Consider the following 26,854-nt stretch of genomic DNA (forward strand, 5'->3'; position numbering starts at 1 on the left):
ACTCGCCCTCGCCCCTTGTGTGTGTGTATTTGGTACAGTCTTTAATTGCATGACCCCTGCATGACATGATTGCCACTGGGCCCCGCCTCGGTCTTCTCAGGCAGTTTTTCAGGGGATATCATAGAATCATAGAATCTCAGGGTTGGAAGGGACCTCAGGAGGTATCTAGTCCAACCCTCTGCTCAAAGCAGGACCAACCCCAACTAAATCATCCCAGCCAGGGCTTTGTCAAGCCTGACCTTAAAAACCTCTAAGGAAGGAGATCCCACCACCTCCCTAGGGAACCCATTCCAGTGCTTCACCATAGAAAATCAAAGAATCTCAGGGTTGGAAGGGACCTCAGGAGGTCATCTAGTCCAACTCCCTGCTCAAAGAAGGGATATAATGTCACGCTGGCAAAGCTTATTCCTGTGTGTGAAAGGGAACAAGCTGAACTGGCATAAGGCCCCTTCTGACTGATATAATTGTGCCCGTAGCAGGGGTTGTACAGATTTAACTACCGTAGTTTGGTAAAAATCCCCCCACCTCCCCCCGTAATTAAAGGAATTAAAGTGGAACAGACCCTCTGTGAAAGCCTCTTTGTCAAAGCAGAATGCGTGGTACTGGCCCCTGGCTCGCATACGCTTGGCCCGCATCACCCTCAGCACCTCTGGGGACGCCAGCAAAAGCATCTGCTGCCCTGCAGCGAGCAGCTGATTGCTGAGAGTGCACTAGTGCCAGCAGCTCTCCCTTCACTCGGTGGCCCTTGGGGCTCTGGGCGGGAGCCTGTCTGCTCCTGGGAGCTCGGGGCTCTGTTTCTGAACCCATCCTTCTGACCCGCTGGTGCGTCCCGTGCCAGCCCTGAGACGGACATACCGATACAGGCCTGCTTGGTGGGGGTGCTCTGGAAGCCCTCATGGCACTTGCAGTGGTAGGAGCCAGGTGTGTTCACACAGTCGCCGTGCACGCAGGGGCTGCTGGAACATTCGTCCACATCTGGAAGGAAAAGGGCATGAAGCTGGCAGCCCCGACCCCTGGGAGGGCAGAGCCAGAGCCTGGCGCTGCTCAGCAGCCCTTCACCGGGGTCCCGTGGGGCCGCCCAGCTAAACGCCAGCTCAGGAACAGGAATGCTGTTAGGTCAGCAAGGGCCCGATCCTGCCAGGTGCTGAGCCACAGCCCCTCAGTCCCCGCGCATTCCTGCAGGATCAGCACCACCCTGATGCCAGGCCAGCATGAAGAGGACAGTGAGGTGCAGCAGGTCACATGCACGGCTCTACGGAGACCCTGACTCAAGGAGCCACCTGCCTGTCGTTGCAGAAGCCAGTGGGGCCTGATGGGTCAGAAAGCCCTCGGTGCCCAGGGCTCAGGGCGGCTGGCCACTATGAGAAGGACTTTGTGGAGCTACAGCCCGGAGTCGGAAGACCCCAGGGCCCCTTATCCCAGGTGCTGTCTTTGTCGGGGAGGGGGTGTGTGGACAGAGAACACATGTATTTTGGGGCCCTGCCATATTCAGCAACAGGGAACGAAAGTGATGGGAACTCTCCTGCCCACCCGTGATCAGACTGCAACAGAGGAGGGAGAGGTGGCTTCCCTCAGTGTTCCCCGTGGTGCCGGGTATAGCCATCGCCTCGCCCGGCCCAACACCGCAGTGCCACGAGAGTGCTGCTCTGCGCCCCTTAACTCCACCGGCTGGGGGCAACCCCAGACCGCAGTACTGCTCCATGAAGCTTAGGCTGGGGGCGGGGCAGCTGCAAGCACCCCCGAGGCTGCCAGGGCACTGAGGAGCAGCTGTCTGCGGCAGAGCAGGAGTGGGGCCGGTGGGGCAGCTGGCGCCTTGCCCAGGGGATTTTCTCACCAATGCACTCGCCACGCACATCCTGCTTGTATCCCATGTTGCATTCGCAGCGGTAGCTGGAGGGGGTGGGGATGCAGCGCCCATTCAGACACAGGTTGGTGAAGTGCTTGCAGATGTCGATGGTCTGATTTAAGGTGGCAGTTCCTGGAAAGCCCAGAAAGAAGAGAGGCTGGAATGGCAGCCCCGAGCCCCCTGCTCCGTTCCCCCCACCCCAGGAGCCTGCTTCGGGGTCACTGCTGTCTGAGAGGAGAACACCCCCGTAGGGCATACCTCCCAAAATGCATGGGCCTCCAGCATCACCTGCAACACACCAGCCATCTCCACGCCTCCCCCCGCCAGGGACTGTGGGCAGGCCCATCCCCCTCTCCAAGGCAGGGGCACTGGACTCCCAGAGCTGGCCAGCCCAATGAGCGTGGAGGGAGAAGGGGCTGCTGAAGCTCTTTTCCAGTTCTGTAACTAGAAAGACATTTTTGCTGGACGGCAGCCTGCCTCTTTGGCACTCAGAGCCAGACGGGGCTCCTTGCTGCGCCAAGAGACGCCGTGTGATTTGTGTGCTGGGCCCAGCATTCTGCACAGCATTAGTGTCACATCCCATCAGTCCAGCAGCGTCTGGGTAACGGCGCTGTACCCAGTCCATGTGCCACGCAGGGAGGCACACCAGGTACGCACACAGCCTGGAAGAGACACAGCCAAGCTGGGCCAGCGCGAGTAGAAAGGAGATTTAATTTACCAATGCTCGAACTTCCAGGGCCCATCCCAGGAAGCCCCGGGATCCCGCCTTGGCCGTTTGCCCCATTTGGTCCGATGCCTCCAGGTCCACCGATTCCAGGCCCGACACCGTTTGGCCCAAACCCAGGAATCCCAGGGAAGCTCCCAGAGAAGCCTGGCACAGCCGGGAGCCCTTCAATGCAGAGCCTGCGGTACTCATCTGAAAGGAAACAGCTGCCTGAGCGTCACTCCAACACCACAGGCCGAGTGTCCCTGCCCGGCTCACATGGGAGGCGGAGGTGACGCTGGCATGAAAGCACCAGTGGCTGGGGGCAGGGAAGGCCGGGGGCTTGGGGCAGGGTGGGCTGGGAGAGAACTTTAATCCCCTTCATCAATGAAGCCCAGATGAGGCGGGTCTTGTGGTCGCATTTGGCCCGTAGCTCCCACACTGCAGCGATGGGAAGAGCCATCTGCTCTGTGCGGCAGGCACGGAGCTACCCGGAGGGGGAGGTGGTCACTGTGCTGCTGCTATTGGCTTTCCAGTGGCAGCCCCTGTAAGGAGCTTGGCCCTGCTTTCTGGAGGGGCAGATGGAGGCCCGAGAAGGGGAAGCGCAGTCACGCAGCAAGGCAGAGCTGGAAACAGACTCCCAGAGACCCGATTCCCAGCCCTCTGCTGCAGCCCTTCGCTCTTTCTGATCTCTTCCCAAGCCCAGGGAGCCAGGGCTGGGCTGGGATGGGCTGGGGAGGTTGCTACCCCTTCTGCTGTTCTTTAGAAAAGGGGGAGCGGGCCAGGGGCCCTTACTCCTGAATTCCCTGGCTTTGTGCGATCGCAATGCGACCCTCATCGACCTTCCCCCCCCAGAAACACTCACCAGCACAGCTCCCGCACGTTAAGGGGGGTGCTAGTGGCTTCCCCATTGTGTTGCTTACCGGATCCCCTGACGGGGCACAGTTCAGGGGTCTGCCCGATCGCCCAGCAGCGCCCGGAGTCGCAGCAGCACTGCATCTTGGTGTAGTGGCCTGGGAGCTCCCCGGCACAGCGCCCGCCGATCAGCGCTGAGAAACATGTGCCAATCCGCTGGTCTGCAACAACGAGGGGCCACAAGTGAATGGGGGGTGGCCTGAGAAGGGAGGGGCCCCTCACCCAGCCAGTCAAAATCAGCCTCTCTGAGGGAGACAGGCGATGTGGAGCAAGAGAGGCATATTTCTGGGCCCAACTTCCTCGCGGCTGGATTGCAACTCTGTGAGGGATGCGGGGGACTGGCTCCTGAGAACAGCAGCACTTTCCTGAGCATTTCCAGTTGGAAAGGCCCAAACTCGGTGTGACGTTATCTGATTGCAGTATGACCATGCAAATCATTGTTGCTACCACTGTTATATAATTGCAACGGATCTTAGACAAAGTGTGACGCACGGCTAAAAAGGGTTAAGCAGCTTGCAGGCTGAATGACCCAGCGCCAACCTTTAGAGACAGGTTAGAAAAGTATGTGAATGGTCATTAGGGCCATTCCATGGTAGAAAGGCTAGAATCTTTGAAATGCAAACCTGTCTTGTTAGAAGTTAGAGGTGATACTAATTGGATGTGTGTACTCATGTCGTGTTAGAGGATAACAATGTAGTCAAACAATCCCTGTCTATGCTGTGTTCTGGCAATTCAGAGATCAAAAGGAAATATTAACATTTAAATGAACTGTAAACAGCATATGGCTGTATTCCTCTCCTTTGAAATGTTTAGCAAATCACCTGAGAATGGTGGAAAACAGGCAATTGCCTTATGTTAATCTGTGTAGCTAATTACCGGTGATGCTTAGGAAATAGGTCTATTTCAAAGTCTCCATGATTGTCTATTATTCACCTAAGGCCTCTGACCTGTGAAGAGAAGGCCTGGACCCGTATAAAAACCTCTTGGGTCCGGATCCTTTTAATCTCAGATCTGTTTGATGCTTCATGCAGGGGAAATTTAAGCCATCAGTCTGAGAGCTCCAGTCCTAACTGGATCCCCTGAATATGGGCATTGGACTATAACCTACGGACTAATTCTGAAAGAACTCTTTGCAACTACAAAGCTCAACATCTCTACTATGAATCTGATCTCAGAACTGTACTCAGGTCTGTATGTATACTGATCTTTTAACCAATACTCTCTCTCTTTTCTTTTAAAATAAATTTTAGTTTAGTTAATAAGAACTGGCTGTAAACTTGTATTTGGGTAAGAACTAGAATATTCATTAACCTGGGAGGTAACGTGCCCGATCCTTTGGGATTGGTAGAACCTTCTTATATGGTGAATACGATTTTCAGTAATCCTCATCATACTTGACTTGGGTGTCTGGGTGGAAGCCCAAGGCTGGGTTGCTTTAAGGGAACTGTGTCGTTGGCTTCTGGGCAACCAGTAAGGTATTATAGAATTATAGAATGTTTTGTGCTGGTTTGGTAAATCTAAGTATTGGAAGATCCACCAGCTTTGAGGATTCTCTGCCCCATTCTTTGTAGTTCACCCTACTTGAGTGACCTCAGCCGGCCACTGGGATTCCGGTCACACTCGGCTAACCCAACATCAGGCTCCCAAAGATCGTACGTGTCGTGATTTGCAGCTTGCGCTGCTGGCGATGGAAGCGGTGACTGCTCACCTCCTCTGCCCTCAAACCCCACAGTGGAGAACGAGGAGTCTGGCCCGAGGGAGACTGAGTCACTAAAGTACATGGGAAGAGAAGTGGGTGAGCCTGGCCCCTTGCTGGTGTCTCCTCCTGTGTCACTGTCTTTCCAAACACACAAGCTAGACTCAGGGCAGGTTTCTTTACACTGCCATTTGGAGTTCACGAGAGTATGTGCAGGTAACACTCACTGTCACAATCCCCCACCCCAGAGACTAAATCTGACCCTGACTCATTCCACTGCTACCCCAGCCAGAGTTTATGCGCTAATGCCAGTTCCAGGGTGAGGTTTAACTAATACACCCGTAAAACACACTCTGCATTACTGGCTGAGTTGGGGGGAGGAGAAAGGGGCCCCAACATGGGGTACATGGACATTTACTCCACAGCAAGAGGAGGTGTGTAGCAGGGTGGTTACCCTGCTCCTGCCCTGAAGGGCTTAAAACTTCCCTGGGGGAAGGTTGTGGCTGGGAGCTGCTAAGCTGGGCTGACTGGGAAGTGGCTGCAGCTGGGCCACGCCCCAACCAGGCCACAGCTGGCCTGTATAAAGAGGCTGGGAGCCAGGAGCCCCATCAGTCTCTCTCTGCATTCAGAGAGAGAAGGGCCTGGCTGCAGGGCACTAGAGACAGGGTACCTGAGTGGACCAGGGCTGGGAAAAGGCTGGGGAGCTCCAGCCTGGAAAGCCCCAGGCTGCGGCCTGGGGGGAGGGCTAGCTCAGTGGTTTGAGCATTGGCCTGCTGAACCCAGGGTTGTGAGTTCAATCCTTGAGGGGGCTACTTAGGAATCTGGTGCAAAAATCTGTCTGGGGTTTGGTCCTGCTTTGAGCAGAGGGTTGGACTAGATGACCTCCTGAGGTCCCTTCCAACCCTGATAGTCTATGAGAAGGTCAAGGGGTACTAGGGGTTGCAGAGGGCAGCCAAGACAGCAGGTCCAAACCTGACCTTGCCAGTGATGAGTGGCTGATACTGCAGTCTGCCCCAGGGCATGGGGCTAGATGATGACTGGCAGTAGCCTTATACTGAGGTGAGGTGGGAATAGTGGGTGGGGGTTCCCCAGGGAGACCCTAAGACTGAGGGGGTTCCTGCCAGGGGGCAGCACCCAGGGGAAGGGTCCTGGGAGAGACACTGGGTCAGAGGACAGGTGGATCACCAGCCTGCAGAGGGTGCTCCTGGAACAGACCAGCAGGAGGCGCCGCAGGGGTGAGTCCACTCGTCTACAAGGTGGTATTCATTAACCCTTCCATGACTGAACAGTACCTCTTTATCCCTTCTTCAGGGATGGGCAGGCCATTTTCAACAGTGCTTGAGCCGGGTGAAGAGACCCTCTCTTTGCCTCAGTTTCTCCTCCTGCCCTTGTGTGTGTCTCGTCTGCCTGCTCTACCACTGCTCTGTGAGGAGCTCTTTCCACTGACAACCCGCCATGCCCTGGCTGCCTGCAACAGACTGTAAGGGCTCTCCAAGGCTCCAACACTCTCAGACGCCACCCTGATGTCCAACCTCTGTCGGTGGCCTCACCGGGGCTGAGGGCCTGGCTGTATGTGCCTGCAGAGACGAGCCTCCCCCTGATGACTAGGCACAATGCAAGCCAGTTTAATGCTATCGCACAGGAACATGTGCAGCTCAGATCATGGTACATATACACTCCTGGCCCCACTGAATCCTGGTGGGGCATGTTGCAATTGCTGGACCTACAAAGTTACCCTCAGCTCAAGTGTAACAAGTATGTGAAATTCATAAACTGTTACAATAACCATGAAAAATAGGCCAAGTTATTTATGAAGATGAATGTTATAAGAGGTGTGAGAAACCCAGACAAACTGTATTAGTCCAAACAACCAGGGCCTCCTGATAAAATTCAAGGACTGTGTGAGATCAGACTTGGTAAACAGAACATGTGAGAACAAAGTTACCTAGGCCAAGTCTGGCCATAAATGGATTTCACTGGTGGACAACACAAGGGGGTCAAAGACACCACCTGCTCGTCCTCTGCTGTGAGGTTCTTAAAAAGAGACTTAGAAAAGAAGAATATTCCCCCTGCTCATCCCGCAACCAGCCACACTGCAGCCTGTCTCAGCTCCTCTCCGCTTCCTCCACCTCCAGTGGGCAGGAGAAGGACTTTCCTCCTGAGAGCCTGCTGGCCGGCCTGCCCTTCTTTAAGGAACCTGGTTTGTTACTTGTGAGTTTAGAAAATCTTCACATCACCATGATGTCCAGCCCTCAGCCCGTTGGCAGGGAAACCTCATTTCCCACCCCACAGAGGCAGGTAAGAGCCTGCCCTATTGTCCCTTCTCTTGTGTTGCTTTCTGCCCTCCCTCATCTCCGAGCCTTTCCCTCTGGCTCCTGAAATCAGCCGTACTGCATTCGTCCACGCCTGCCTCGTCTAAGGAGAACGAATCCGACCAGATGACACTCCTGCCCAGAGCATGCTCCAGGGGCCAAACAGCAGGTGCCTTGCTTGGCCTGCTAGCCAAAGCCAGAGCACCCATTTGTGACTAGCCATCCTGTCAGTGTTGCAAAGCTGTATTCCCCCCCCCCCCCCGCCCTTTTCCACCCTCTCTCTTCTCCACCTGGCCTCCATCTGTCCGTTAGAAACGGGAGAAGTGACTACCCTGCGCACATCAGGATTGGAAGTACAGTTAACCCTTCCCTAGGCTTTTCATCAAAGAGAGGTTGTTCTGAAAAAGACTATTTTGCCTAAAAAAGGAGAGAGACTCGAAAGGTTTTTGATTGTTTGTTTGTTTTGCACAATCTCTCAGTTTCAGTATCAGTTTCAATGCTTGCTTTAATTTCTTTTTCTTTCTTGTGTTTGATCAATAAACTTTCAGTTTTAGAATGAAAGATTTTGGGTTTGCCAAGCAACTGAGCAAACTATGGTCTCTGTAGATCCGCCCCCCTCAAACCTGTCACTGTGTAATGTGGGACGGTGAAGGAGTTTATAAACCCCTTTATCGCCTTAGGCCTTTGAGATCAATATTATACAACAGGCATCCCGGAGCAGCTGTCTAGGTGGGAATCACCAGAGCAGCCAAACATCTGCGGAAGAGGCCATCAGGCTTGTGACCAGGTTTGGCCCCTGCGTAGATCTACAGTGTTGACTTTGCCCATCTTACTCTGTACCTACTGCCAGCAACTTTCCATACAAGCATGACACAAATCAGGTGCAGGAGATGGAGCCAAATGCAAGTTCATCTGCTGTGCCCCAGCTTCTCTCTTCTGTGCCCCTGGTTTGGAGCTGCCCCAGCACTCTGAACAGTCAGACATACTCCTCGCAGCTCTAGTGTCAGTGTCCACGTGCCCTGCCCTGCATGCTGACTCTCAGTGCCAGCTCACACTGAGCAAGGCAGCAGCACCAGCATGCAGCTCATAATACATCAGCGCACACAAGACACTCCTATCATAGGGCAAAAATTCATCCCTTGGATACACCTAGGCAACTTGCCTTGCAGGACTGGCACCTTTGGGCACTCCTTGCAGGCCCGGTCAGGCACAGTCATGACGTTTTTACTCACTTTTCTGATTTTACAGGAAAGAGCTGCTGGCAGCAGATACCAGCCATGGCAAGCCAGATGTTCAGCTCCCACAAGTCCCTGTCTCATGTCCCAGCAATAAGGTCAGCTGGGGGTGGGCTCTAACTTGCTGTTCTGCTTGGACTGGCCCCGATCCCTGGGGATGGAGCTGATCAATCCAAAAGCTTCTTTGCGGTGCAGTGTGGATGCAGCTGAGTGGTGCATTCGTCTGTACTTCCCTGTGAAACTGTGTGCCATGGACCTGTGCTCCACCGAACAACTGCTGGGGTGCTCCCTACATGAGCGTGTCTTTCGGTAGAGGAAGAAGTGTGTAGGTCAATATGCGAAACTCGTGAAGTCCTTGGGGGTGAAAATGTGCACAAATCTCGCTCTCGCTCTCTCCCCTGCTGGGTACCTAGGCACTCCTATAAGTGGAGAGGTCGCTGTCAATTAACGGAGAACGTGTCTACACTACAATTGCCAGGTGTGGTTGCATCTCATGCATACCCAAGCTAACTTTGATGGAGACAGCTCGGGGGCCAAAGCAGTGAAGCCGTGGCAGCACAGGTTTCAGCGTACCCTAGCTGCCCTAGGAACTGCCCTGCATGATAATGATGTCATGATCTCACGACGCTGCGTAATGACATCACAACACTACTGCAAATGGTGATGATGTCATACTGGGCTGGTTCATGTCCCATTATAAGCTATAGGGTTTTCGCCATTGGCTGTAGAGAAGCTGCCTGGTGAAGTTCTGCCGGAGGCTCACAAGACCTGGAAACACATTTAAGTTCTATGAGCCTTGCAAAAGCTGTGACAGTTGGGCCTGGGCCTGGTGTGTGGGGCTGGGTGGCTGGTAGCCCAGTACCTGGGGCTGTGGGAGTCAGTGCTGCACCTGCCTAGATTGGCCTGGGTTGAGAAAGTGCCAACCCAGTCCTCTAAGGTTGGCACTGGGTCCTCTAAGGAACAGTTCAAATCTTCAGCCAATTCAGCTCCTTTCCCTGGTTTATGAAGGGGGAAAGTCCCATTGGATCGGGTTTTAGGAGTTTTACTGCTACCTATGCCAGCAAGTTGACATTCCCCGGAAATGTAACTGGAATTAATTGCACTGGGGCATTTGATCTGTGGCTTCTATGTAAATTTCATCTCTAATCACAGCTCTGTGACTTGCAGAGAACAGTGACCCCGCCCCCCACCCCTTTTAAAGCCAAAGGGATTAAGCCAACTGGGCCTTTCCTCAGACACTTTCTTTTAACCATTTCATTGTGCTGGCTCCAAAATGAATCACTTCTTGTGCACGGGGCATTTCCTCTGGCAAAGGAGACTGCAGAGAGAGATAAAGGTAGAGCAGTTTTTAGACTAAGGGCTTGGGGAAAACCGATAGGTGTGGAGGAGTACATGGTTTGGACAGAGACCTCCCTTAGGGGAGGATCTACTAATGGAGATTCTCTATGTCCTAGTAAGGAGGAGAGGATGGAAGACGATAAAATACAGGTAGGATCTGATGAGAAACCGACAAATGAAAAAAAGTCCCATTCAATTACAGTACATCATGTAATGGCAGACAGCTAAAAAGTGACATTTTTTTAAGCGTGTATATACAAATGCTAGAAGTCTAAATAATAAGCTGGGTGAACTAGAGTGCCTCGTGTTAAAGGAGGATATTGATATAATAGGCATCACAGAAACCTGGTGGAATGAGGATAATCAATGGGGCACAGTAATACCAGGGTACAAAATATATCAAAAGGACAGAACAGGTCGTGCTGCTGGGGGAGTGGCACTATATGTGAAATAAAGCGTCGAGTCAAATGAAGTAAAAATCTTAAATGAACTAAACTGTACCACAGAATCTCTCTGGATAGAAATTCCATGCTCTAATAATAAGAATATAGCAGTAGGGATATACTACCCACCGCCTGAGCAGGATGGTGATAGTGACTGTGAAATGCTCAGGGAGAATATAAAAATAAAAAAGTCAACAATAATGGGGGATTTCAACTATCCCTATATTGACTGCTTACACATCACCTCAGGACGGGATGCAGACACAAAGTTTCTTGACATCTTAAATGGCTGCTTCTTGGAGCAGCTAGTCCTGGAACCCACAAGGGGAGAGGCAATTCTTGATTTAGTCCTAAGTGGAGCACAGGACCTGGTGCAAGAGGTGAATAGAGCTGGGCCGCTTGGTAATAGTGACCATAATGTAACTAAATGTACCACCCCTGTGGCGGGGGAAACACCACAGCAGCCCAGCACTGTAACATTTCATTGCAGAAAGGGGAACTACACACAAATGAGGAAATAAGTGAAACAGACATTAAAAGGCGCAGCTCCAAATGTGAAATCCCTGCAAGCTGCATGGACACTTTTCAAAGACGCCATAACAGAGACTCAACTCAAATGTATCCCCCAAATTAAAAGCCATAGTAAGAGAACAAAAAAGAGCCACCGTGGCTAACCAGCAAAGGAAAAGAAGCAGTGAGAGGCAAAAAGGCATCCTTTAAAAAGTGGAAGTTAAATCCTAATGAGGAAAATAGAAAGGAGCATAAACTGTGGCAAGCAAAGTGTAAAAATATCATTAGGAAGGCCAAAACAGAATTTAAAGAACAGCTAGTCAAAGACTCCAAAAGTAATGGCAACAATTTTTTTAAGTACGTCAGAAGCAGGAAGCTGCTAAACAACCAAAGCGGCCACTGGACGATCAAGATGCTAAAGGAGCACTCAAGGACGATAAGGCCATTGTGAACAAACTAAACTAATTCTTTGCATCAGTCTTCATGGCTAAGGATGTGAGGGAGATTCCCAAACCTGAGCCATTCTTTATAGGTGACAAATCTGAGGAACTGTCCCAGATTGAGGTGTCATTAGAGGAGTTTTTGGGACAAATTGATAAACTAAAAAGTAATAAGTCACCAGGACCAGATGAGATTCACCCAAGAGTTCTGAAGGAACTCAAATGTGAAATTGCCGAACTGCTAACTAGGGCCGGCTTTAGGACGTGCAGGGCCCGATTTGAAAGAGCTGCAGCTGAAATGCCGCCGAAGACAGCGGCAGCGATTGAGCTGCCGCCGAAGATAGTGGCGGCAATTCGGCAGCAGCTCAATTGGTTGCTGCTGTTTCCGGCAGCACTTCGGCAGAGGGTGCGGGGCCCCTCTTCCAGATGCTGCGGGGCCCTCTTAGGCGCGGGGCCCGATTCCTGGGAATCGGGGGAATCACCCTAAAGCCGGCCCTGCTGCTAACTATGGTTTGTAACCTATCATTTAAATCAGCATCTGTAGCAGATGACAAGAGCATAGCTAATGTGATGCCTATTTTTAAAAAGGGCTCCAGAGGTGATCCAGCAATTACAGGCCGGTGAGCCTGACTTCAGTACTGGGCAAACTGGTTGAAACTATAGTAAAGAACAGAATTATTAGACACATAGATGAACATAATTTGTTGGGGAAGAGTCAACATGGTTTTTGTAAAGGGAAATCGTGCCTCACCAATCCACTAGAATTCTTTGAGGGGATCAATGAGCTTGTGGACAAGGGGGATCCAGTGGTTATAGTGTATTTAGATTTTCAGAAAGCCTTTGACATGGTCCCTCACCAAAGGCTCTTAAGCAAAGTAAGCAGTCATGGGATAAGAGGGAAGGTTCTCTCATCGATCAGCAACCGGTTAAAAGATAGAAAACAAAGGGTAGGGATAAATGATCAGTTTTCAGAATGGAGAGAGAGAAATAGTGGTGTCCCACAGGGGTCTGTACTGGGCCCAGTTCTATTTAACATATTCATAAATGATCTGGAAAAAGGGGTAAACAGTGAGGTGGCAAAATTTGCAGATGATACAAAACTACTCAAGATAGTTAAGTCCCAGGCAGACTGTGAAGAGCTGCAAAGGAATCTCTCAAAACTGGGTGAATGGGCAACAAAATGGTAGATGAAATGCAATGTTGATAAATGCAAAGTAATGCACATTGGAAAACATAATCCCAACTATACATATAACATGATGGGGTCTAAATTAGCTGTAACCACTCAAGAAAGAGATCTTGGAGTCATGGTGGATAGTTCTTGGAAAACATCCACTCAATGTGCAGCGACAGTTAAAAAAGCGGACAGAATGTTGGGAATCATTAAGAAACAGATAGATAATAAGACAGAAAATATCATATTGCCTCTATATAAATCCATAGTACGCCCACATATTGAATACTGTGTGCAGATGTGGTCGCCCCATCTCAAAAAAGATAAATTGGACTTGGAAAAGGTTCAGAGAAGGGCAACAAAAATGATTAGGGGTATAGAATAGCTTCCATATGAGGAGAGATTAGTAACACTGGGACATTTCAGTTTATAAAAGAGACAACTAAGAGGGGATATGACCGATGTGGAGAAAGTAAATAAGGCAGTGTTATTTACTCCTTCTGATAACACAAGAACTAGGGGTCACCAAATGAAATGAATAGGCATCAGGTGTAAAACAAACAAAAGGAAGTATTTTTTCACACAACGCACAGTCAACCTGTGGAACTCTTTGTCAGAGGATGTTGTGAAGGCCAGGATCATAACAGGGTTCAAAAAAGAACTAGATAAATTCATGGAGGATAGGTCCATCAATGGCTATTAGCCAGGATGAGGAGGGATGGTGTCTCTAGCCTCTGTTTGCCAGAAGCTGGGAATGGGAGACAGGGATGGATCACTTGAAAGAATGGAAAGTCACCAGGCAACACACGGGAATGGGAGCCAGGAATTGCTGGTGACACTGATTCACCCACACAGGGTTTGCACTGGTGTAATAACACATGCATGCAGAACGGCTCTGAGGCTCTGGTAAGCGCAGGTAATGATTGGTGTGTCTTTACCTACCTGGCTGGATTGAGTGGTAAATGTTCACCCAGCATTTGGGAGGTAAGGATCATTATTAAACAGCTGCTTGTAGGCAAGGCTCCACTGTTTTGATCCAGATTAGGCCAGGCTTGGGGGAGTGCTGGGATAGGCCGCAAGTGCCACCATTCCTCACCGTCCAGCCCTGGCAATGTTAACTAAGGGAAGGGTCCTGGGGTGGGCCAGAGCTCTCTCTTTACAGATTACCTAGATCTGTAGGGATGGTGCCTCTGAATGACTGCTGCACTCAAACGCATTGCTAGGAGACCATGCTGTGTTTGGAGAGGACACTCCCCCCCCCGCCCCCCACCCCACAGGTCTGTGGGATTCTCCCCATCGGTACAGCTGCCCTGCACCGTAACAGCTGGCCACTAGGCTGCAGCTGGCGTCCATCCCTGCAGGCAAGCAGAGGAAGTGTGGCAGTGCCGGCTCTGCTGAGGCACAGAGCACCATACATTTGTGCAGCGGTGGGAGCAACGCAGCCCCTAGGAACTTAGAGGCACTTGGTTCAGTAAACTCAGATGCCTTTGCTCAGCTCCTGAAGCAGCTGTGGTACGTAAAACTATCTCTGAGAAGCTAATTTAATCCCTACTTGGCCAGTCTCACTCACAGACACACAGCTGATCCCTGGCCTCTTGGCAGGACCACCCACAGTTCAGGAGCCACAAGCCCACGGCCTGTGTGGTGTTATTCTGCCTGAGTTACACAGCCAGTGATCTGACAGGTCTGCATGGTAATCTCACTACAGCAAATAATATTGAAGGCAAAAAAAAAGGTCCCAAACTAGCACATAGCTCAGACAAAGCAGGATGAGAGCGACACAGCTGAACCTGTGCTTCCTTAGCTTTAGCAGCACCCCAGTTTGGGGAGGGGTGATGGAACAGCTGTGGTTGTTTGGAAAATACTAGCAGGAAGGCTCACAGGGAATTTGAGATTTCTTGAGTGCAAGGTGGGAATGGAAGTGAATTGACACCTACAGCATATTGCTCAGAGTCATGACAATCTGGCAAGAGACTGCGCATGTCTAGGGTTTGCTTTTCTTTATTGAACTGCTGCTCAAACCACAGAACTGCCCGGATGTCAATGTTTCCTGCACGGCTGGCAAAACAAAGCTGAGAGCCTGGCCTGGGGAGCAGCACAGCTGGGCGGGCAATAGTTTTCCCATCCCATGAAACGTCAAGATTTCAAACATTTTCCCATTCTGCATTGGGACAAAGCCGAGACCTTTCACAGCTTTCTGCAAGAGAGAGAGAGAGACCCCGGAATAGCCAGTGTGCTCACCAGGAAGGAGGAGCCTGTCAGGTTCAAGTCCCTGCTCCAAATCAGTCAGACAGAGACTTGAAGCTTGTCTCCTAAATGCCAGCTGGGTGAACCAAGCACCACACTCATGGCTCTGCTAAGGTAGCTCCCTCACTGGTGGTTTTGATCAGAAATTCCATACTCGACTGATGAAGCTTCCCAACAAAAACTGCACTGAAACGGGTTCAATCCCGCACAAAGTTTTGGTTTCACCAAAGTGGCGTTTTCTGATGAAAACCTGTTTAGTTGAAAAGTTCTCACCCGCCTCCAGTTAGGATGGGTACTGACAGGGGAGCAAGTGGCAATGTTCTGTCGCCTCTTTCTGGGCATCTCTTTGCTTTCAGATACTTTCACTCCAAACGGAGTCCTGCCCTCCCCTGGTTCTGACCCCTGCCCTTCACCTGGATGGCTAATGGTGGAATGAAACAAACACTTTTTGAAAGTGGATGGGCCTGGCCCAGCCATTTTTCACTAGGGCAGATCCAGCCCCCTTCCCCTCCTCTTCCCCCTGAGGCCACACCCCCCAGGCAGGCCAGTGTGGAGCCTTGCTGGGGAGCCCGGGCAGTTGTGGGAGCCGCACGGACCCTCCACCTGACCGTGATGGGGGGGGGCGGCTGAGAGCAGCCCCCGGCCTGTGTCCCCCTGCCTGGCCCAGGGCAGATGGAGGTGGAGGGTCTGTGACGCCGCGCTGGTTCCCCACAGCTGCTTGTGTGGCTCTCTCCGATCCGGCTCTGGCCGGGGGTGGGGAGGGGACTCCCTGGCCCTGGTCCGGCTTCCAGGTTGGCCGGGGTGGGGCCTCGAGGGGAAGAGGGGTGGGGCAGGGCCTCGCGGCAGGAGGTGGGGGTCCCATTTTGGGAAGGATCCGGCACCCTTGACTGAAAGTTACCCTGCAATGGAACTTCAGTCAATAATTCTGTTGATGATGCCCAAGAAGAAATAGAGTCAAGCTCACTCTCTCTTAGCTCAAGTTGTCAGTGCTAACAATAAAAAGCAGGAAAAGCTAACGCACCACAGCTCCGACTCTGAATGCAGGGGAGGGGAGGGGGGTTGGATCGGAGCACAGCCATTTCCCAGAGCAGAAACGCACTTGAAGGAGATTTCCAGTTTGAAAATTGTTCTTTTAAAATTCTCTGTTTGCAAAACACATTCTACAGTAAAACAGCTCAAGGGAATCACCAGCCTTCTGGAAAGGGTGTTGGCAAGAGTCTCTTTTGTGAGTTTAAACAAACAGTGTGAGGGTGAGGAAACAGTACCACAAAAGAGTCATATTCCTGTATTACTTCTAGCCACATGGAGTGATTGGATTCTTCCTGTCAAACACAGTTGAGTGGACTTTCAATAAGTGTTTAATTTAAAAAAAATCTTACAGATTTTTCACCACATCAGCTGCTGTTTGTTCACTCTTTTCATTTCGCCCAGAAATGACAATGAAAACAGACTAGTCAGTTTCACTCTTTGGCTGTCCTTCCTAGCTCAATGCTGCCATGTTTGGGGCAAACACTGCAGGAGAATGTTTAAATCCAACCAGAAAATAATTTACCTCAATGAAAAATGTGAAAAAAATTAATGCGGCGGATATACTACTGTTGCCATTCATAGAGTCACAGATTCCAAGGTCTCTGTGATCTAAACTGTTCCAATGTATCATGCATTACTGCACAGGGGGATATGAAATACTACAGCTATTTCCTGTTAAAGTGCCGGGAAATTGCTGTGGGAGTCGGAACAGGGTCTCAGACACTCTCTGCTCACTCTGGGTACGTGACTCTTTAATGGGGGCCACTTTAGCTATTAATATTAGCTTTTGTAAAATCTTTATTCCGTTTATTTTATGAAACATAAATTGTGGGTTTCGACTCCCTGACACGCTCTCTAAATGAATTAAAAAAACCTCCAAATAAAATAAACCAGTTTCAAAATCTGGAATGTGAGGCAAGGACCCAACACGGGTGTCTGCACAAGTTGCCAGAAAAAATACTGTCTGTCCCAAACTGTGACAGCACATGAACAGCCCATGTTAGCTCAGGGAAATGGCTCCCGCATGATGTATTGACTTTAGATTCAGTCACAGACCACTAGAGCCAATTAGGCTTTAAACTATTTTTAAACCTTGGGATCCTGATTCTATTTACTTTGCATTTCATGAATCATTTGATAAGTGTGAAAGTCATTAAATGTCTACATTTCTCATCCAAAAAGCATTCAAACACCCTCCTCCCCCCCACCACACACACACATTGACTTGCATATGCCAACATGTGTGATCTAAGGAAGAAAGGAATTTCATTCTTGTCAAAATCCATTAGCTCCTCTAACAAGGTGACTCTATGGTACATTTTATGTTTGCTTTTCGTGACTGAAACACGATCAGTTTTAGTCCAGGTTCTATGGATCTAAAACAGACTGGAAATTAAATGAGCTCAGTAGCATTTCCCAGAGCTTCCAACAGTGAACTCTACTGCGTAGTTTCCATCACCCCAACAATGACCCCATCTCTGCCTCGTTTGAAACGAGTGCTCATTTTAAATAACGATGTCTTTGCTCTGCTCAAGATGAATTAACTTCTAGCACTTTGAGACAGATTATGGACTTCATCTCTATTACAGGAAGCATCCCTACAGAGAAGTAGTAATTGAAGAGATGATGTGTTTATCATAGAAACTATTGTCTGTTCCTGAGAGAAATGGACTATCATATATTTACAGGGGTTGGGTGAAAAATTTCCATCTGTTAAACACACAGGATTCACTCCAGACTCCAAGGCTTGGACGTAGGACAGGACCTAAGTATAGGAAAATCTTCCCTGAATTCCAGTCAGTTATGCTGTAAGGGGTATACGGAACAGATACGCCTTGAATGATTAATAACTATTAATTCCTCCTGGTAAAAACAATATAAACTTTGTTCACATTATGTGAGATACTTTGACTTTGTCTACACTGGAACCTGAACAACAAAACTTTTGTTGTTCAGAGGTGTGAAAAAAAGACCCCCTCCCCGAATGACAAAAGTTTTGCCAATGAAAAGCACCAGTGTGATCAGTGCTCTCCTGCCGACAAAGCTACCACTGCTCATTGGGGTGGAAGTTTTTTGTAGGTGGGAGAGCTCTCTCCCGCCAACAAAGTGGCTACACTGCGCACCTTTAGTGGCACGGCTGTAGTGGCACAGCTCTGTCACCAAAAGGTGCGTAGTGTAGACACAGCCTTTGTCTAAGGACCCACAGAACAACTCCAGTTAGGAATTCCAATCCCCAAGAATACGAACTAAAATGGCTAGATGAGATGATCGTTAGGGTACGTCCAGACTACCCGTCATATCAGCGGGTAGAGATCGATTTATCGGGGATTGATATATCGCGTCTCATCTAGAAGCGATATATCGATCCCCGAACGCGCTCCCCGTCGACTCCGGAACTCCACTGGAGCGAGTGGCGGTAGCAGAGTCGACGGGGGAGCTGCGGACGTCGATCCCGCGCCATGAGGACGGGAGGTAAGTTGGAATAAGATACTTCGACTTCAGCTACAGTATTCTCGTAGCTGAAGTTGGGTATCTTACATCGACACCCTCCCCTAGTGTAGACCAGGCCTCAATCACCTAGGCAAGAATTTGTCATCATTTACATATGTATAAAACCTCTTTCTCCCTCCCAATAGCTAAACAGAACTCTCAAAAGTCACCAGGAAAGGGTGTCACACCACTGTTCTATGCAAAGTGGCCCATTGTGCACTGTGAGTGGCGCAAGAGATGGGTGGGGAACTCTGAGTAAAATCAATTACAATTAATTTGATGCAAGACAGAAGGTCAAATGGGGCAAACTGATCATTTCCCCAAGAAATCCAAATCTCCTTCCCACCCCAAATGATAAATATCCTCTGGACGGTTTGGTTTGTCCCATCATTATGTCTTTCACCCCAAATCGGAAGCTGCACATCTGTTTGCCTTATGCCTCTCTGGTGGTGGACAGTGTCCCTTGTTCTGCTGCAAGCCCTAAATAACATGAACTGCACATGTGCAATCCAAGACTGTGTGAAGTGTGGCCATTACATTTGGAAGATTATATGGGGTCTTGGTTTTCACTATAAATAATCGCGCCACTCTAGAAGTAATAGGAACTGTATGGCTCAAAGAAAAAGGAATGTTGAAAGATATAAACCATGGTATAAAAGATGTTTGCAAAATGTGCCTAATATTGAAATAAAATCCTTGAAATGAATTAAACATAAAAAGCCTCCGATAAGAAAAGGATCAAAGAAATTTATTCTGCACCAGCACCATCTACTGGATCCCGAGGGAAGCAGCAGAGAAATTAGGAGCAGAAATCTAAGCACTAAGGTTTTGTCTCCACAGTATCTAGACACCCGCAGCTGGCCTGTACCAGGCGACTGGGGCCTGGGGGGCTTGGGCTGCGAGGCTGTTTCACTGCTGTTTAAACTGCCAAGCTTGGGCTGGAATCTGGGTTCTAGGAATGGGTTCCCTAGGGAGGTGGTGGAATCTCCTTCCTTAGAGGTTTTTAAGGTCAGGCTTGACAAAGCCCTGGCTGGGGTGATTTAGTTGGGTTTGGTCCTGCTTTGAGCAGGGGGTTGGACTGGAGACTCCTGAGGTCCCTTCCAACCCTGATAGTCTCTGATTCTATGATTCTATGACCTGTGGGGTGGGAGGGTCCCAGAGCTCAGGCTGCAGCCTGTACAAGCCTCATGAACCCGAGACAGCTGGCAAGGGCCAGCCATGGATTTTTCTTTGCTATGTAGCCATACCCTCCCCTGGCAAGTGTCTGACAAAAATCAGACGGTGGGCCCCTCCAGCCAATCATGGAGCCAGGGTTTATAAAACCAAGCTTGCCATGTGGGATCCCAGAGTTGACTGAACCCACAATGAAGTAGAAGAATCCAGAAGTGAATCAGTGCCCAGACCATCAGGTGGAAAGGACTATCCCCATCCCAGGGTTAACTAGATAAGAAGATGTCATGAGATTACATTTCAAAGCCTGTATTTCTCCTTCTATTCTTAAATATAGATAACCGCAGGTCAGTCATATTGCTGAGTCTGCACGCTCTAGTGAGATCTCTAACCATATTTTAGATTTCAGAGTGGTAGCTGTGTTAGTCTGTATCAGCAAAAGCAACGAGGAGTCCTTGTGGCACCTTAGAGACTAAGAAATTTATTTGGGCATAAGCTTTCATGGGCCAGAACCCACTTCATCAGATGCATGAAGTGAAAAATACAGGAGCAGGTATAAATACATGAAAGGATGGGGGTTCCTTATTTTAAATTGTAACTAATGCTATAACCTGCCCTCCTTTATAAGTCACAGCAAATTGGCCTAAGAGAGATTTGAGCCATAACTTTAAGCAACTCCTTTTGATGTTCTACATAACATAAGAACGGATGTACTGGGTTCAGACCAAAGGTCCATCCAGCCCAGTATCCTGTCTGCCGACAGTGGCCAATACCAGGTGGGAGTGAACCTAACAGGTAATGATCAAGTGATCCCTCTCCTGCCATCCAGCTCCACCCACTGACAAACAGAGGCTAGGGACACCATTCCTTACCCAGCCTGGCTAATAGCCATTAATTGACTTAACCTCCATGAATTTATGAAGTTCTCTTTTAAACCCTGTTATAGTCCTAGCCTTCACAACCTCCTCAGGCAAGGAGTTCCACAGGTTGACTGTGCGCTGTGTGAAGAAGAACTTCCTTTTATTTGTTTTAAACCTGCTGCCCATTAATTTCATTTGGTGGCCCCTAGTTCTTACATTATGGGAACAAGTACATAACTTTTCCTTATTCACTTTCTCCACACCACTCATGATTTTATATACCTCTATCATATCTCCCCTTAGTTTCCTCTTTTCCAAGCTGAAAAGTTCTAACCTCTTTAATCTCTCCTCATATGGAGAGATTAAACCCCTAATCATTTTAGCTGCCCTTCTCTGAACCTTTTCTAATGCCAGTGCATCTTTTTTGAGATGAGGAGACCACATCTGTACGCAGTATTTGAGATGTGGGCGTAACATGGATTTATATAAGGGCAATAAGATATTCTCCATCTTATTCTCTATCCCCTTTTTAATGATTTCTAACATCCTGTTTGCTTTTTTGACTGATGCTGCACACTGCGTGGATGTCTTCAAAGAACTATCCACGATGACTCCAAGACCTCTTTCCTGATTAGTTGTACCTAAATTAGCCCCCATCATATTGTATGTATAGTTGGGGTTATTTTTCCCAATGTGCATTACTTTACATTTATCCACATTAAATTTCATTTGTCATTTTGTTGCCCAATCACTTAGTTTTGTGAGATCTTTTTGAAGTTCTTCACAGTCTGCTTTGGTCTTAACTATCTTGAGCAGTTTAGTGTCATCTGCAAAATTTGCCACCTCACTGTTTACCCCTTTCTCCAGATCATTTATGAATAAGTTGAATAGGATTGGTCCTAGGACTGACCCTTGGGGAACACCACTAGTTACCCCTCTCCATTCTGAGAATTTACCATTTATTCCTACCCTTTGTTCCCTGTCTTTTAACCAGTTCTCAATCCATGAAAGGACCTTCCCTCTTATCCCTTGACAACTTAATTTACGTAAGAGCCTTTTGAGGGACTTTGTCAAAGGCTTTCTGGAAATCTAAGTACACTATGTCCACTGGATCCCCCTTGTTCAGATGTTTGTTGACCCCTTCAAAGAACTCTAATAGATTAGTAAGACACGATTTCCCTTTACAGAAACCATGTTGACTTTTGCCCAACAATTTATGTTCTTCTATGTGTCTGACAATTTAATTCTTTACTATTGTTTCAACTAATTTGCCCGGTACTGATGTTGGACTTACTGGTCTGTAATTGCTGGGATCACCTCTGGAACGCTTTTTAAATATTAGCGTTACTTTAGCTATCTTCCTGTCATTGGGTACAGAAGCTGATTTAAAGGACAGGTTACAAACCATAGTTAATAGTTCTGCAATTCACATTTATAATGTGATCCCTACTGTTATATTCTTATTAGAGCATAGAATTACTATCCATAGAGGTTCTATGGAACATTTAAGATTTTTACTTCATTTGATTCTACATTTTCTTTCACATATAGTGCCACTCTCCCCCGCCCCCGCATGACCTGTTCTGTCCTTCCGATATATTTTGTGCCCTGGAATGATTGTGTCCCACTGATTGTCCTCACTCCACCAGGTTTCTGTGATGCCTATTATATCAATATCCTCCAGCTTATTATTTAGACTTCTCGCATCTGTGTACAAGCACTTTAAAAACTTGTCCCTGTTTATTTGTCTGCCCTTTTCTAAAGTTGTCCCTTGCAAACTAAACCACTGAAATAACAGGGATCGCACTCTTGAAAGGACCTTAAAGTCAAGTCCACCCTTGCTCCTTGGAGAAATACTGGAAGGGGGATAGAAGTGTGGGGTACTAAACTGATGAGTGGTGTCATAAATAAATGTTGTAAGAAATCCTGATGATGGGCATTGTTCCTTGGTGTATCCGCTGAGCCTCAACCATAGTCTGACAACTGTATTGGTGTGTGCAGTACATACCTAGAACACTCGCTGTGTCTACACTTGATTGGTGAACTATTGTTTCCATATTGATGTGGTTCTGGGTGAATTCACAAATTGTTGACTGGTTAAGAATAACCAAGTGTTCTGATTTGAGAAACACCGTTCAACTGTTCAAGTTAAAAGTTGATCTGAAAAGAACCCTGCATTAAATCAGGAAACTAACGCTCCCTGGACTCAGTAAAGAGGGACTATCCTATTCATTTCCATTCTAATAGTGCTGTAACACTCAGCAAATTGGCAACTCCAGTTTGTTAGATTTTAGCTTTAAGATCTAACTGGCACCAGAGCACACTCACAAAACGGACCCCTTTCATGTTCACATGAGAGGCTTTGAAGTATAAACACCTTGGGCCAAGTTCAGAACTGGTGTAAGCAGGTACACTGAAGTTAATGGAGTGGCACACGCTTACACCAGCTATGCATGTGTGAGTTCTGCAGTATGGTCACTAGCTGAAATAGGCAGGTGTTGTGGGTTCCATATGGCCCTGGGAGTCATTTCGTATCCAGAAATCAGATACTAGGGAAGGAGCACAGCTACACAGTAAATGAAATTCTGCAACAGGAATGCACCTTGGGCACTAGAAGTGTCTCCAGTCAGCATGTATCACATCCGGTTCCCCTCATGCTGATGGCTGGCACAAGTTGTGTGGGTCATTTCACTGTAGCGTTTGACTGCTACGTTGGGTACAGCACACGTACCCCCTGTGGGGTGCATACCACTGGCCAGTGGAGAGTACAGGCCAGTGTGTAGGGCATGGCCAGCTGGCTGATGTATGTGCCATTAGCTGGTGTAAGATGCACATAGCACTGGCTGGGGTGTGGACGGGCTAGCACTCGGTGCATCCCCGTTAGCAGGCACGCAGGGTATGGAAGTTGCTACCTCGGCTATGCGTGAGCAGACAGTGCACATGTAGAATGGGTCGGTGTACTCAGCACATGCCGCTGCCTCGCTAGCCAGGGCACCATGTTGCTGACGAATGTTTCTGAGCTGAATTAAGAGGGTCCAGTGAGAGCTCTCAGCATTCTGCATGTAAATACGGATCGCTTTGGTTCCACAGGGCACTGTGCGACACTGATAGGGACCATTCCTGGCCAGGACTGAACCTTGGAGCTCTGACTCCTTTCTAACCTAGAGCTGTCTGCCGTCTTACCAATGCAGCGGGATCCATCTGGACTGGTCATGAAGCCGCGCGGGCACGTGCACACGTAGCTTCCTGCCGTGTTGGTGCACTCGCCACCATCGCACACGCTGGAGATCGTGGTGCACTCGTCCACATCTGGAAAAGAACAAACCACCAGGGATTAGTCTTCTCTGCAAAGATGATTTGTACCATCTTCTCTGCTGATCTACACAGAGGCCCCTCGGCCAAAGGCAGCTGGAATTCCAGACTGCCACCTGCACTCCAAGGGGCCCGGGCTGGCCTCTGCCAGCTGTTTGGGTGATATCGTCAGCTGACATTTTTGTAGGGTTGAGACACTGTGATTATCCCTCTCCTCCATCCCCATTATTCTGCATGGCCCTTCACCAAGGGTTCAGCCGAGAGCAGAAGAGAGGAATGTCAGGAGAAAGGCTGTTTGGAGCTTTCCTGGCTGACTGCCAGCAGAGACCCTGGGCTCCCCTGCAAACCCGCTCCCGCCAGGAGCTCCCGCTCAGCTAGGCAGAGCCACTCAAGAAATAGCTGAGCTTCAGGGGCTTCGCTGCACTTCTCAGCCCTCCAGCTCCACGCACTGCTAGAACGCCTGCTGCTCCCACCACAGGGCAGTGCATGTGTCTGCCAAGCCACTCGCCCATATCCTGAATCAAAGCCAACGCACGCTCTCCTGTGGCCACTAGGCAACTGCGCAAATGCTGTCGTTGCCATGGGCATGGCAAGCCATGGTCCTGCACCCCTCTCTCCCCGTCCCACCCAGTAGGTAAGTCAGGCACCGAGCGGCTGTGGTACCATCTTCAAAAGGGAGAATACTGTGCTCCTGGGAGCTCCTGCAGTGACCCAGCACTGGGGTTACCCACCCAGCTGGCACCACACCATTCTAGGGTGGCCCAAAGGGTTTTGTATAGCACTCTGCTGTCAGGGTTAGTGGGTGCCAGGCACTTGTCTCTCTGTCTCCGTCTATCTCACTCACTCTCTTTCCCAACAACCCTTACTGCTCCATGGCTGTGCCACCATTAGTGCGTATTTAGACTTTGCTATTAAGAACCTTTTTGCAAGTTAGCAAAATGGACAAGACAGGACATGGTTAGATGGGCAGACACTTGGAGAGGGAAACACGCTGTCCACCTCCACTTGTCTGGGAGTAGTAGGGCGGGATTCCAAAGCCAGGGAACAGACTATGAGAAAAGAACCTCTGGGAATCTGGGCGATTAGTAATGCCCCACATGTGCCCCCACATCAGTGCCCGATGGCCCTGCTGCAGGATGCTGCTGGTGAGGGAGGGGCTCCAAACCAGAACCAGCTGTGAGGTGCTGCCAGACACGTGTGTCCACAAGCTCTGCCACGCCCTTCTCTCTCTGCAGCTCCCTCGGACTGGGCTCCGTGTGTTAGACAAGGAGGCGAGATGAACGCTGAGTCAGCGTCTTCTCGCTGGACAACAGAAGGCAAGTTCCAAAGAAATTACGAGAAGTCTTTTCGCAGCTGAATCCAGCAATATGGCCTGCAGGCTGATCTGGAGGCCGTGAAATGTAGCCCGGAGTTCAGAGGCCCTGGGACTAACAAGAATTGTTACACGATTAGTGAAACACGCAACACGCCTTGCAGCAAGATAGCCATGTCCATCGGAGTGTGTCAAAGCATCAGTGAATGAACCCCCGCTGTCCCAGAGAGAGGGCAATGTTGCTCCCAGGCTACGGCTGGGTAAAAGCAAACCTGGAGAGGCCGTGCCTAGTGCAGGGTTCACCAGAAATTCCGTGGCCAGTTCTGCTGCTGCACCCTGAGCTGTAGCTTCAAGACCATCCTCTCCCTTCCTAGGCCTTTGAATCCCCATAGTTCTGAACCTGCCAACAGGTGCCAGCTCCTGGGGCCCGTTCCTAACTATGGCCACCCACAATTCATAATCTGACCCAGTGCAAGAGTCTGACAGCCAAGAGCTGAGCTGGAAACAGCAGATGTGCTGGAGCTCAGTGTGCTCCAGAGATTGGGGGGACATGAGCCTGGAGATTCACCAGGCTTCCAGATCTCCCCCGGCTACTATCCACAACAGCAGAACCAAAAATATTTGTCTGATTATTTATTTCTATTGCTTCCTTTTTACTGATCAGTGTTAATAAACTGCATGCGTAACCCACACACCTCCTGGGGGTGAGGTTCTGTCCCATCTAGTGGCACCAAGACCACTGAGAGAGAGAGATTGAGTCTGCTCTGCGGCCTTAGCTAGCAGCCAGTCGGCTCTTAGCTCGTGCGGCAGAGGCTCATGCACTAAACTCCCTGAGGTCCCAGGTTTGACCCTGCCCACCCCCAACCAGGGTCTGTCAGCGTTACACATAGTCTAGCTCACTGCAGACCAGAGGAACCCTGCAGAGCCCATAGGCTATAATGTGCCAGAACACAAGGGTAAGGGGCAAGGAGAAGGAATAAAACTGAACAACTCCCTACAATGAGGTGCTTCATGCCAGCATGCTGTCTGCTACCAGAGCAGCTGCACGGGACTGATCTGTGAGCAGGGGCTGCAGGTCACGTGAGGCGAGTTCATCATCAGTGGGCTGTAGGCTGCACAGGTCTGGGGCTGTAGATTTGCCCTTTATTCACAACTGAAATCTGTGTTTCAAAGCTGAGCTGGAACAAGAATGCAACTGACAGTTCTGCACCCAGAGAGACTGGCTGCTGGCTCCGGTTCAGCTGGGTGATGAGAGATGGTGGGAATGTGCCAAAGTGCTTTCAGAGAGGCCAAACTTTCAGGATTTGGCAGCCAGCAAAAACAGTCATCTCTGCTGAGCAGCTTTATTTATTGTATTTTTAAACCATCACACGTTTGTGAATGGATCAGGAAGGGGCTCTGTGCAATGCAGGGGCTTTGCATATAAGCCTCTGGGGCTGGCAGGAGGTTAAGAAGAAAGAACTGGGCAAGTTTTGCTCCTTCTGAAGCACTTTTCCTATGTGGCCGGCCTAATGCTGCAGCATGCGGCCTGGTGGCATCAGCAGAGAGAGACTAGGCTCTGTGCTGGATACAAGGACATCTGCCCAAAAGCAGGCACAGGCTATCTGACTGCCACTGCTAGCATGACAGCATGAAGGTTTGTTCCATTAGCAGAGCCCACTCACGATTTGGTGATGGAATATACCATCCACACTGCCGGTAAGGGGCATGGAGTCCATCGATCGGTACTGGGGACCCGAAGGGCCAGGGTTCAAATGATGCTGCTCGCCCATAGAGGGGGGCTTGTATTGTAGGCCCAAAGAATGCAGACCCCACTTAGTGG

General features: G+C 49.5%; 1 protein-coding gene across 1 annotated transcript in view; it reads right to left on the minus strand.

Annotated features, from left to right (window-relative positions):
• The window catches only part of FBN3 (fibrillin 3), a 320,779-nt gene that overhangs the window by 105,346 nt on the left and 188,579 nt on the right, over positions 1–26,854 (minus strand). Inside the window, exons 9-13 of the mRNA XM_044998744.1 lie at positions 23,592–23,717; positions 3,473–3,625; positions 2,565–2,762; positions 1,835–1,978; positions 856–975 (exon numbers count right to left, since the gene is read on the minus strand). Of these exons, the coding sequence (XP_044854679.1) occupies positions 856–975; positions 1,835–1,978; positions 2,565–2,762; positions 3,473–3,625; positions 23,592–23,717 (741 nt within the window). The remainder of the gene's footprint in view (positions 1–855; positions 976–1,834; positions 1,979–2,564; positions 2,763–3,472; positions 3,626–23,591; positions 23,718–26,854) is intronic.

The sequence above is a fragment of the Mauremys mutica genome, chromosome 24, assembly GCF_020497125.1.
Source record: "Mauremys mutica isolate MM-2020 ecotype Southern chromosome 24, ASM2049712v1, whole genome shotgun sequence".
NCBI classification, from domain to species: domain Eukaryota; kingdom Metazoa; phylum Chordata; order Testudines; family Geoemydidae; genus Mauremys; species Mauremys mutica.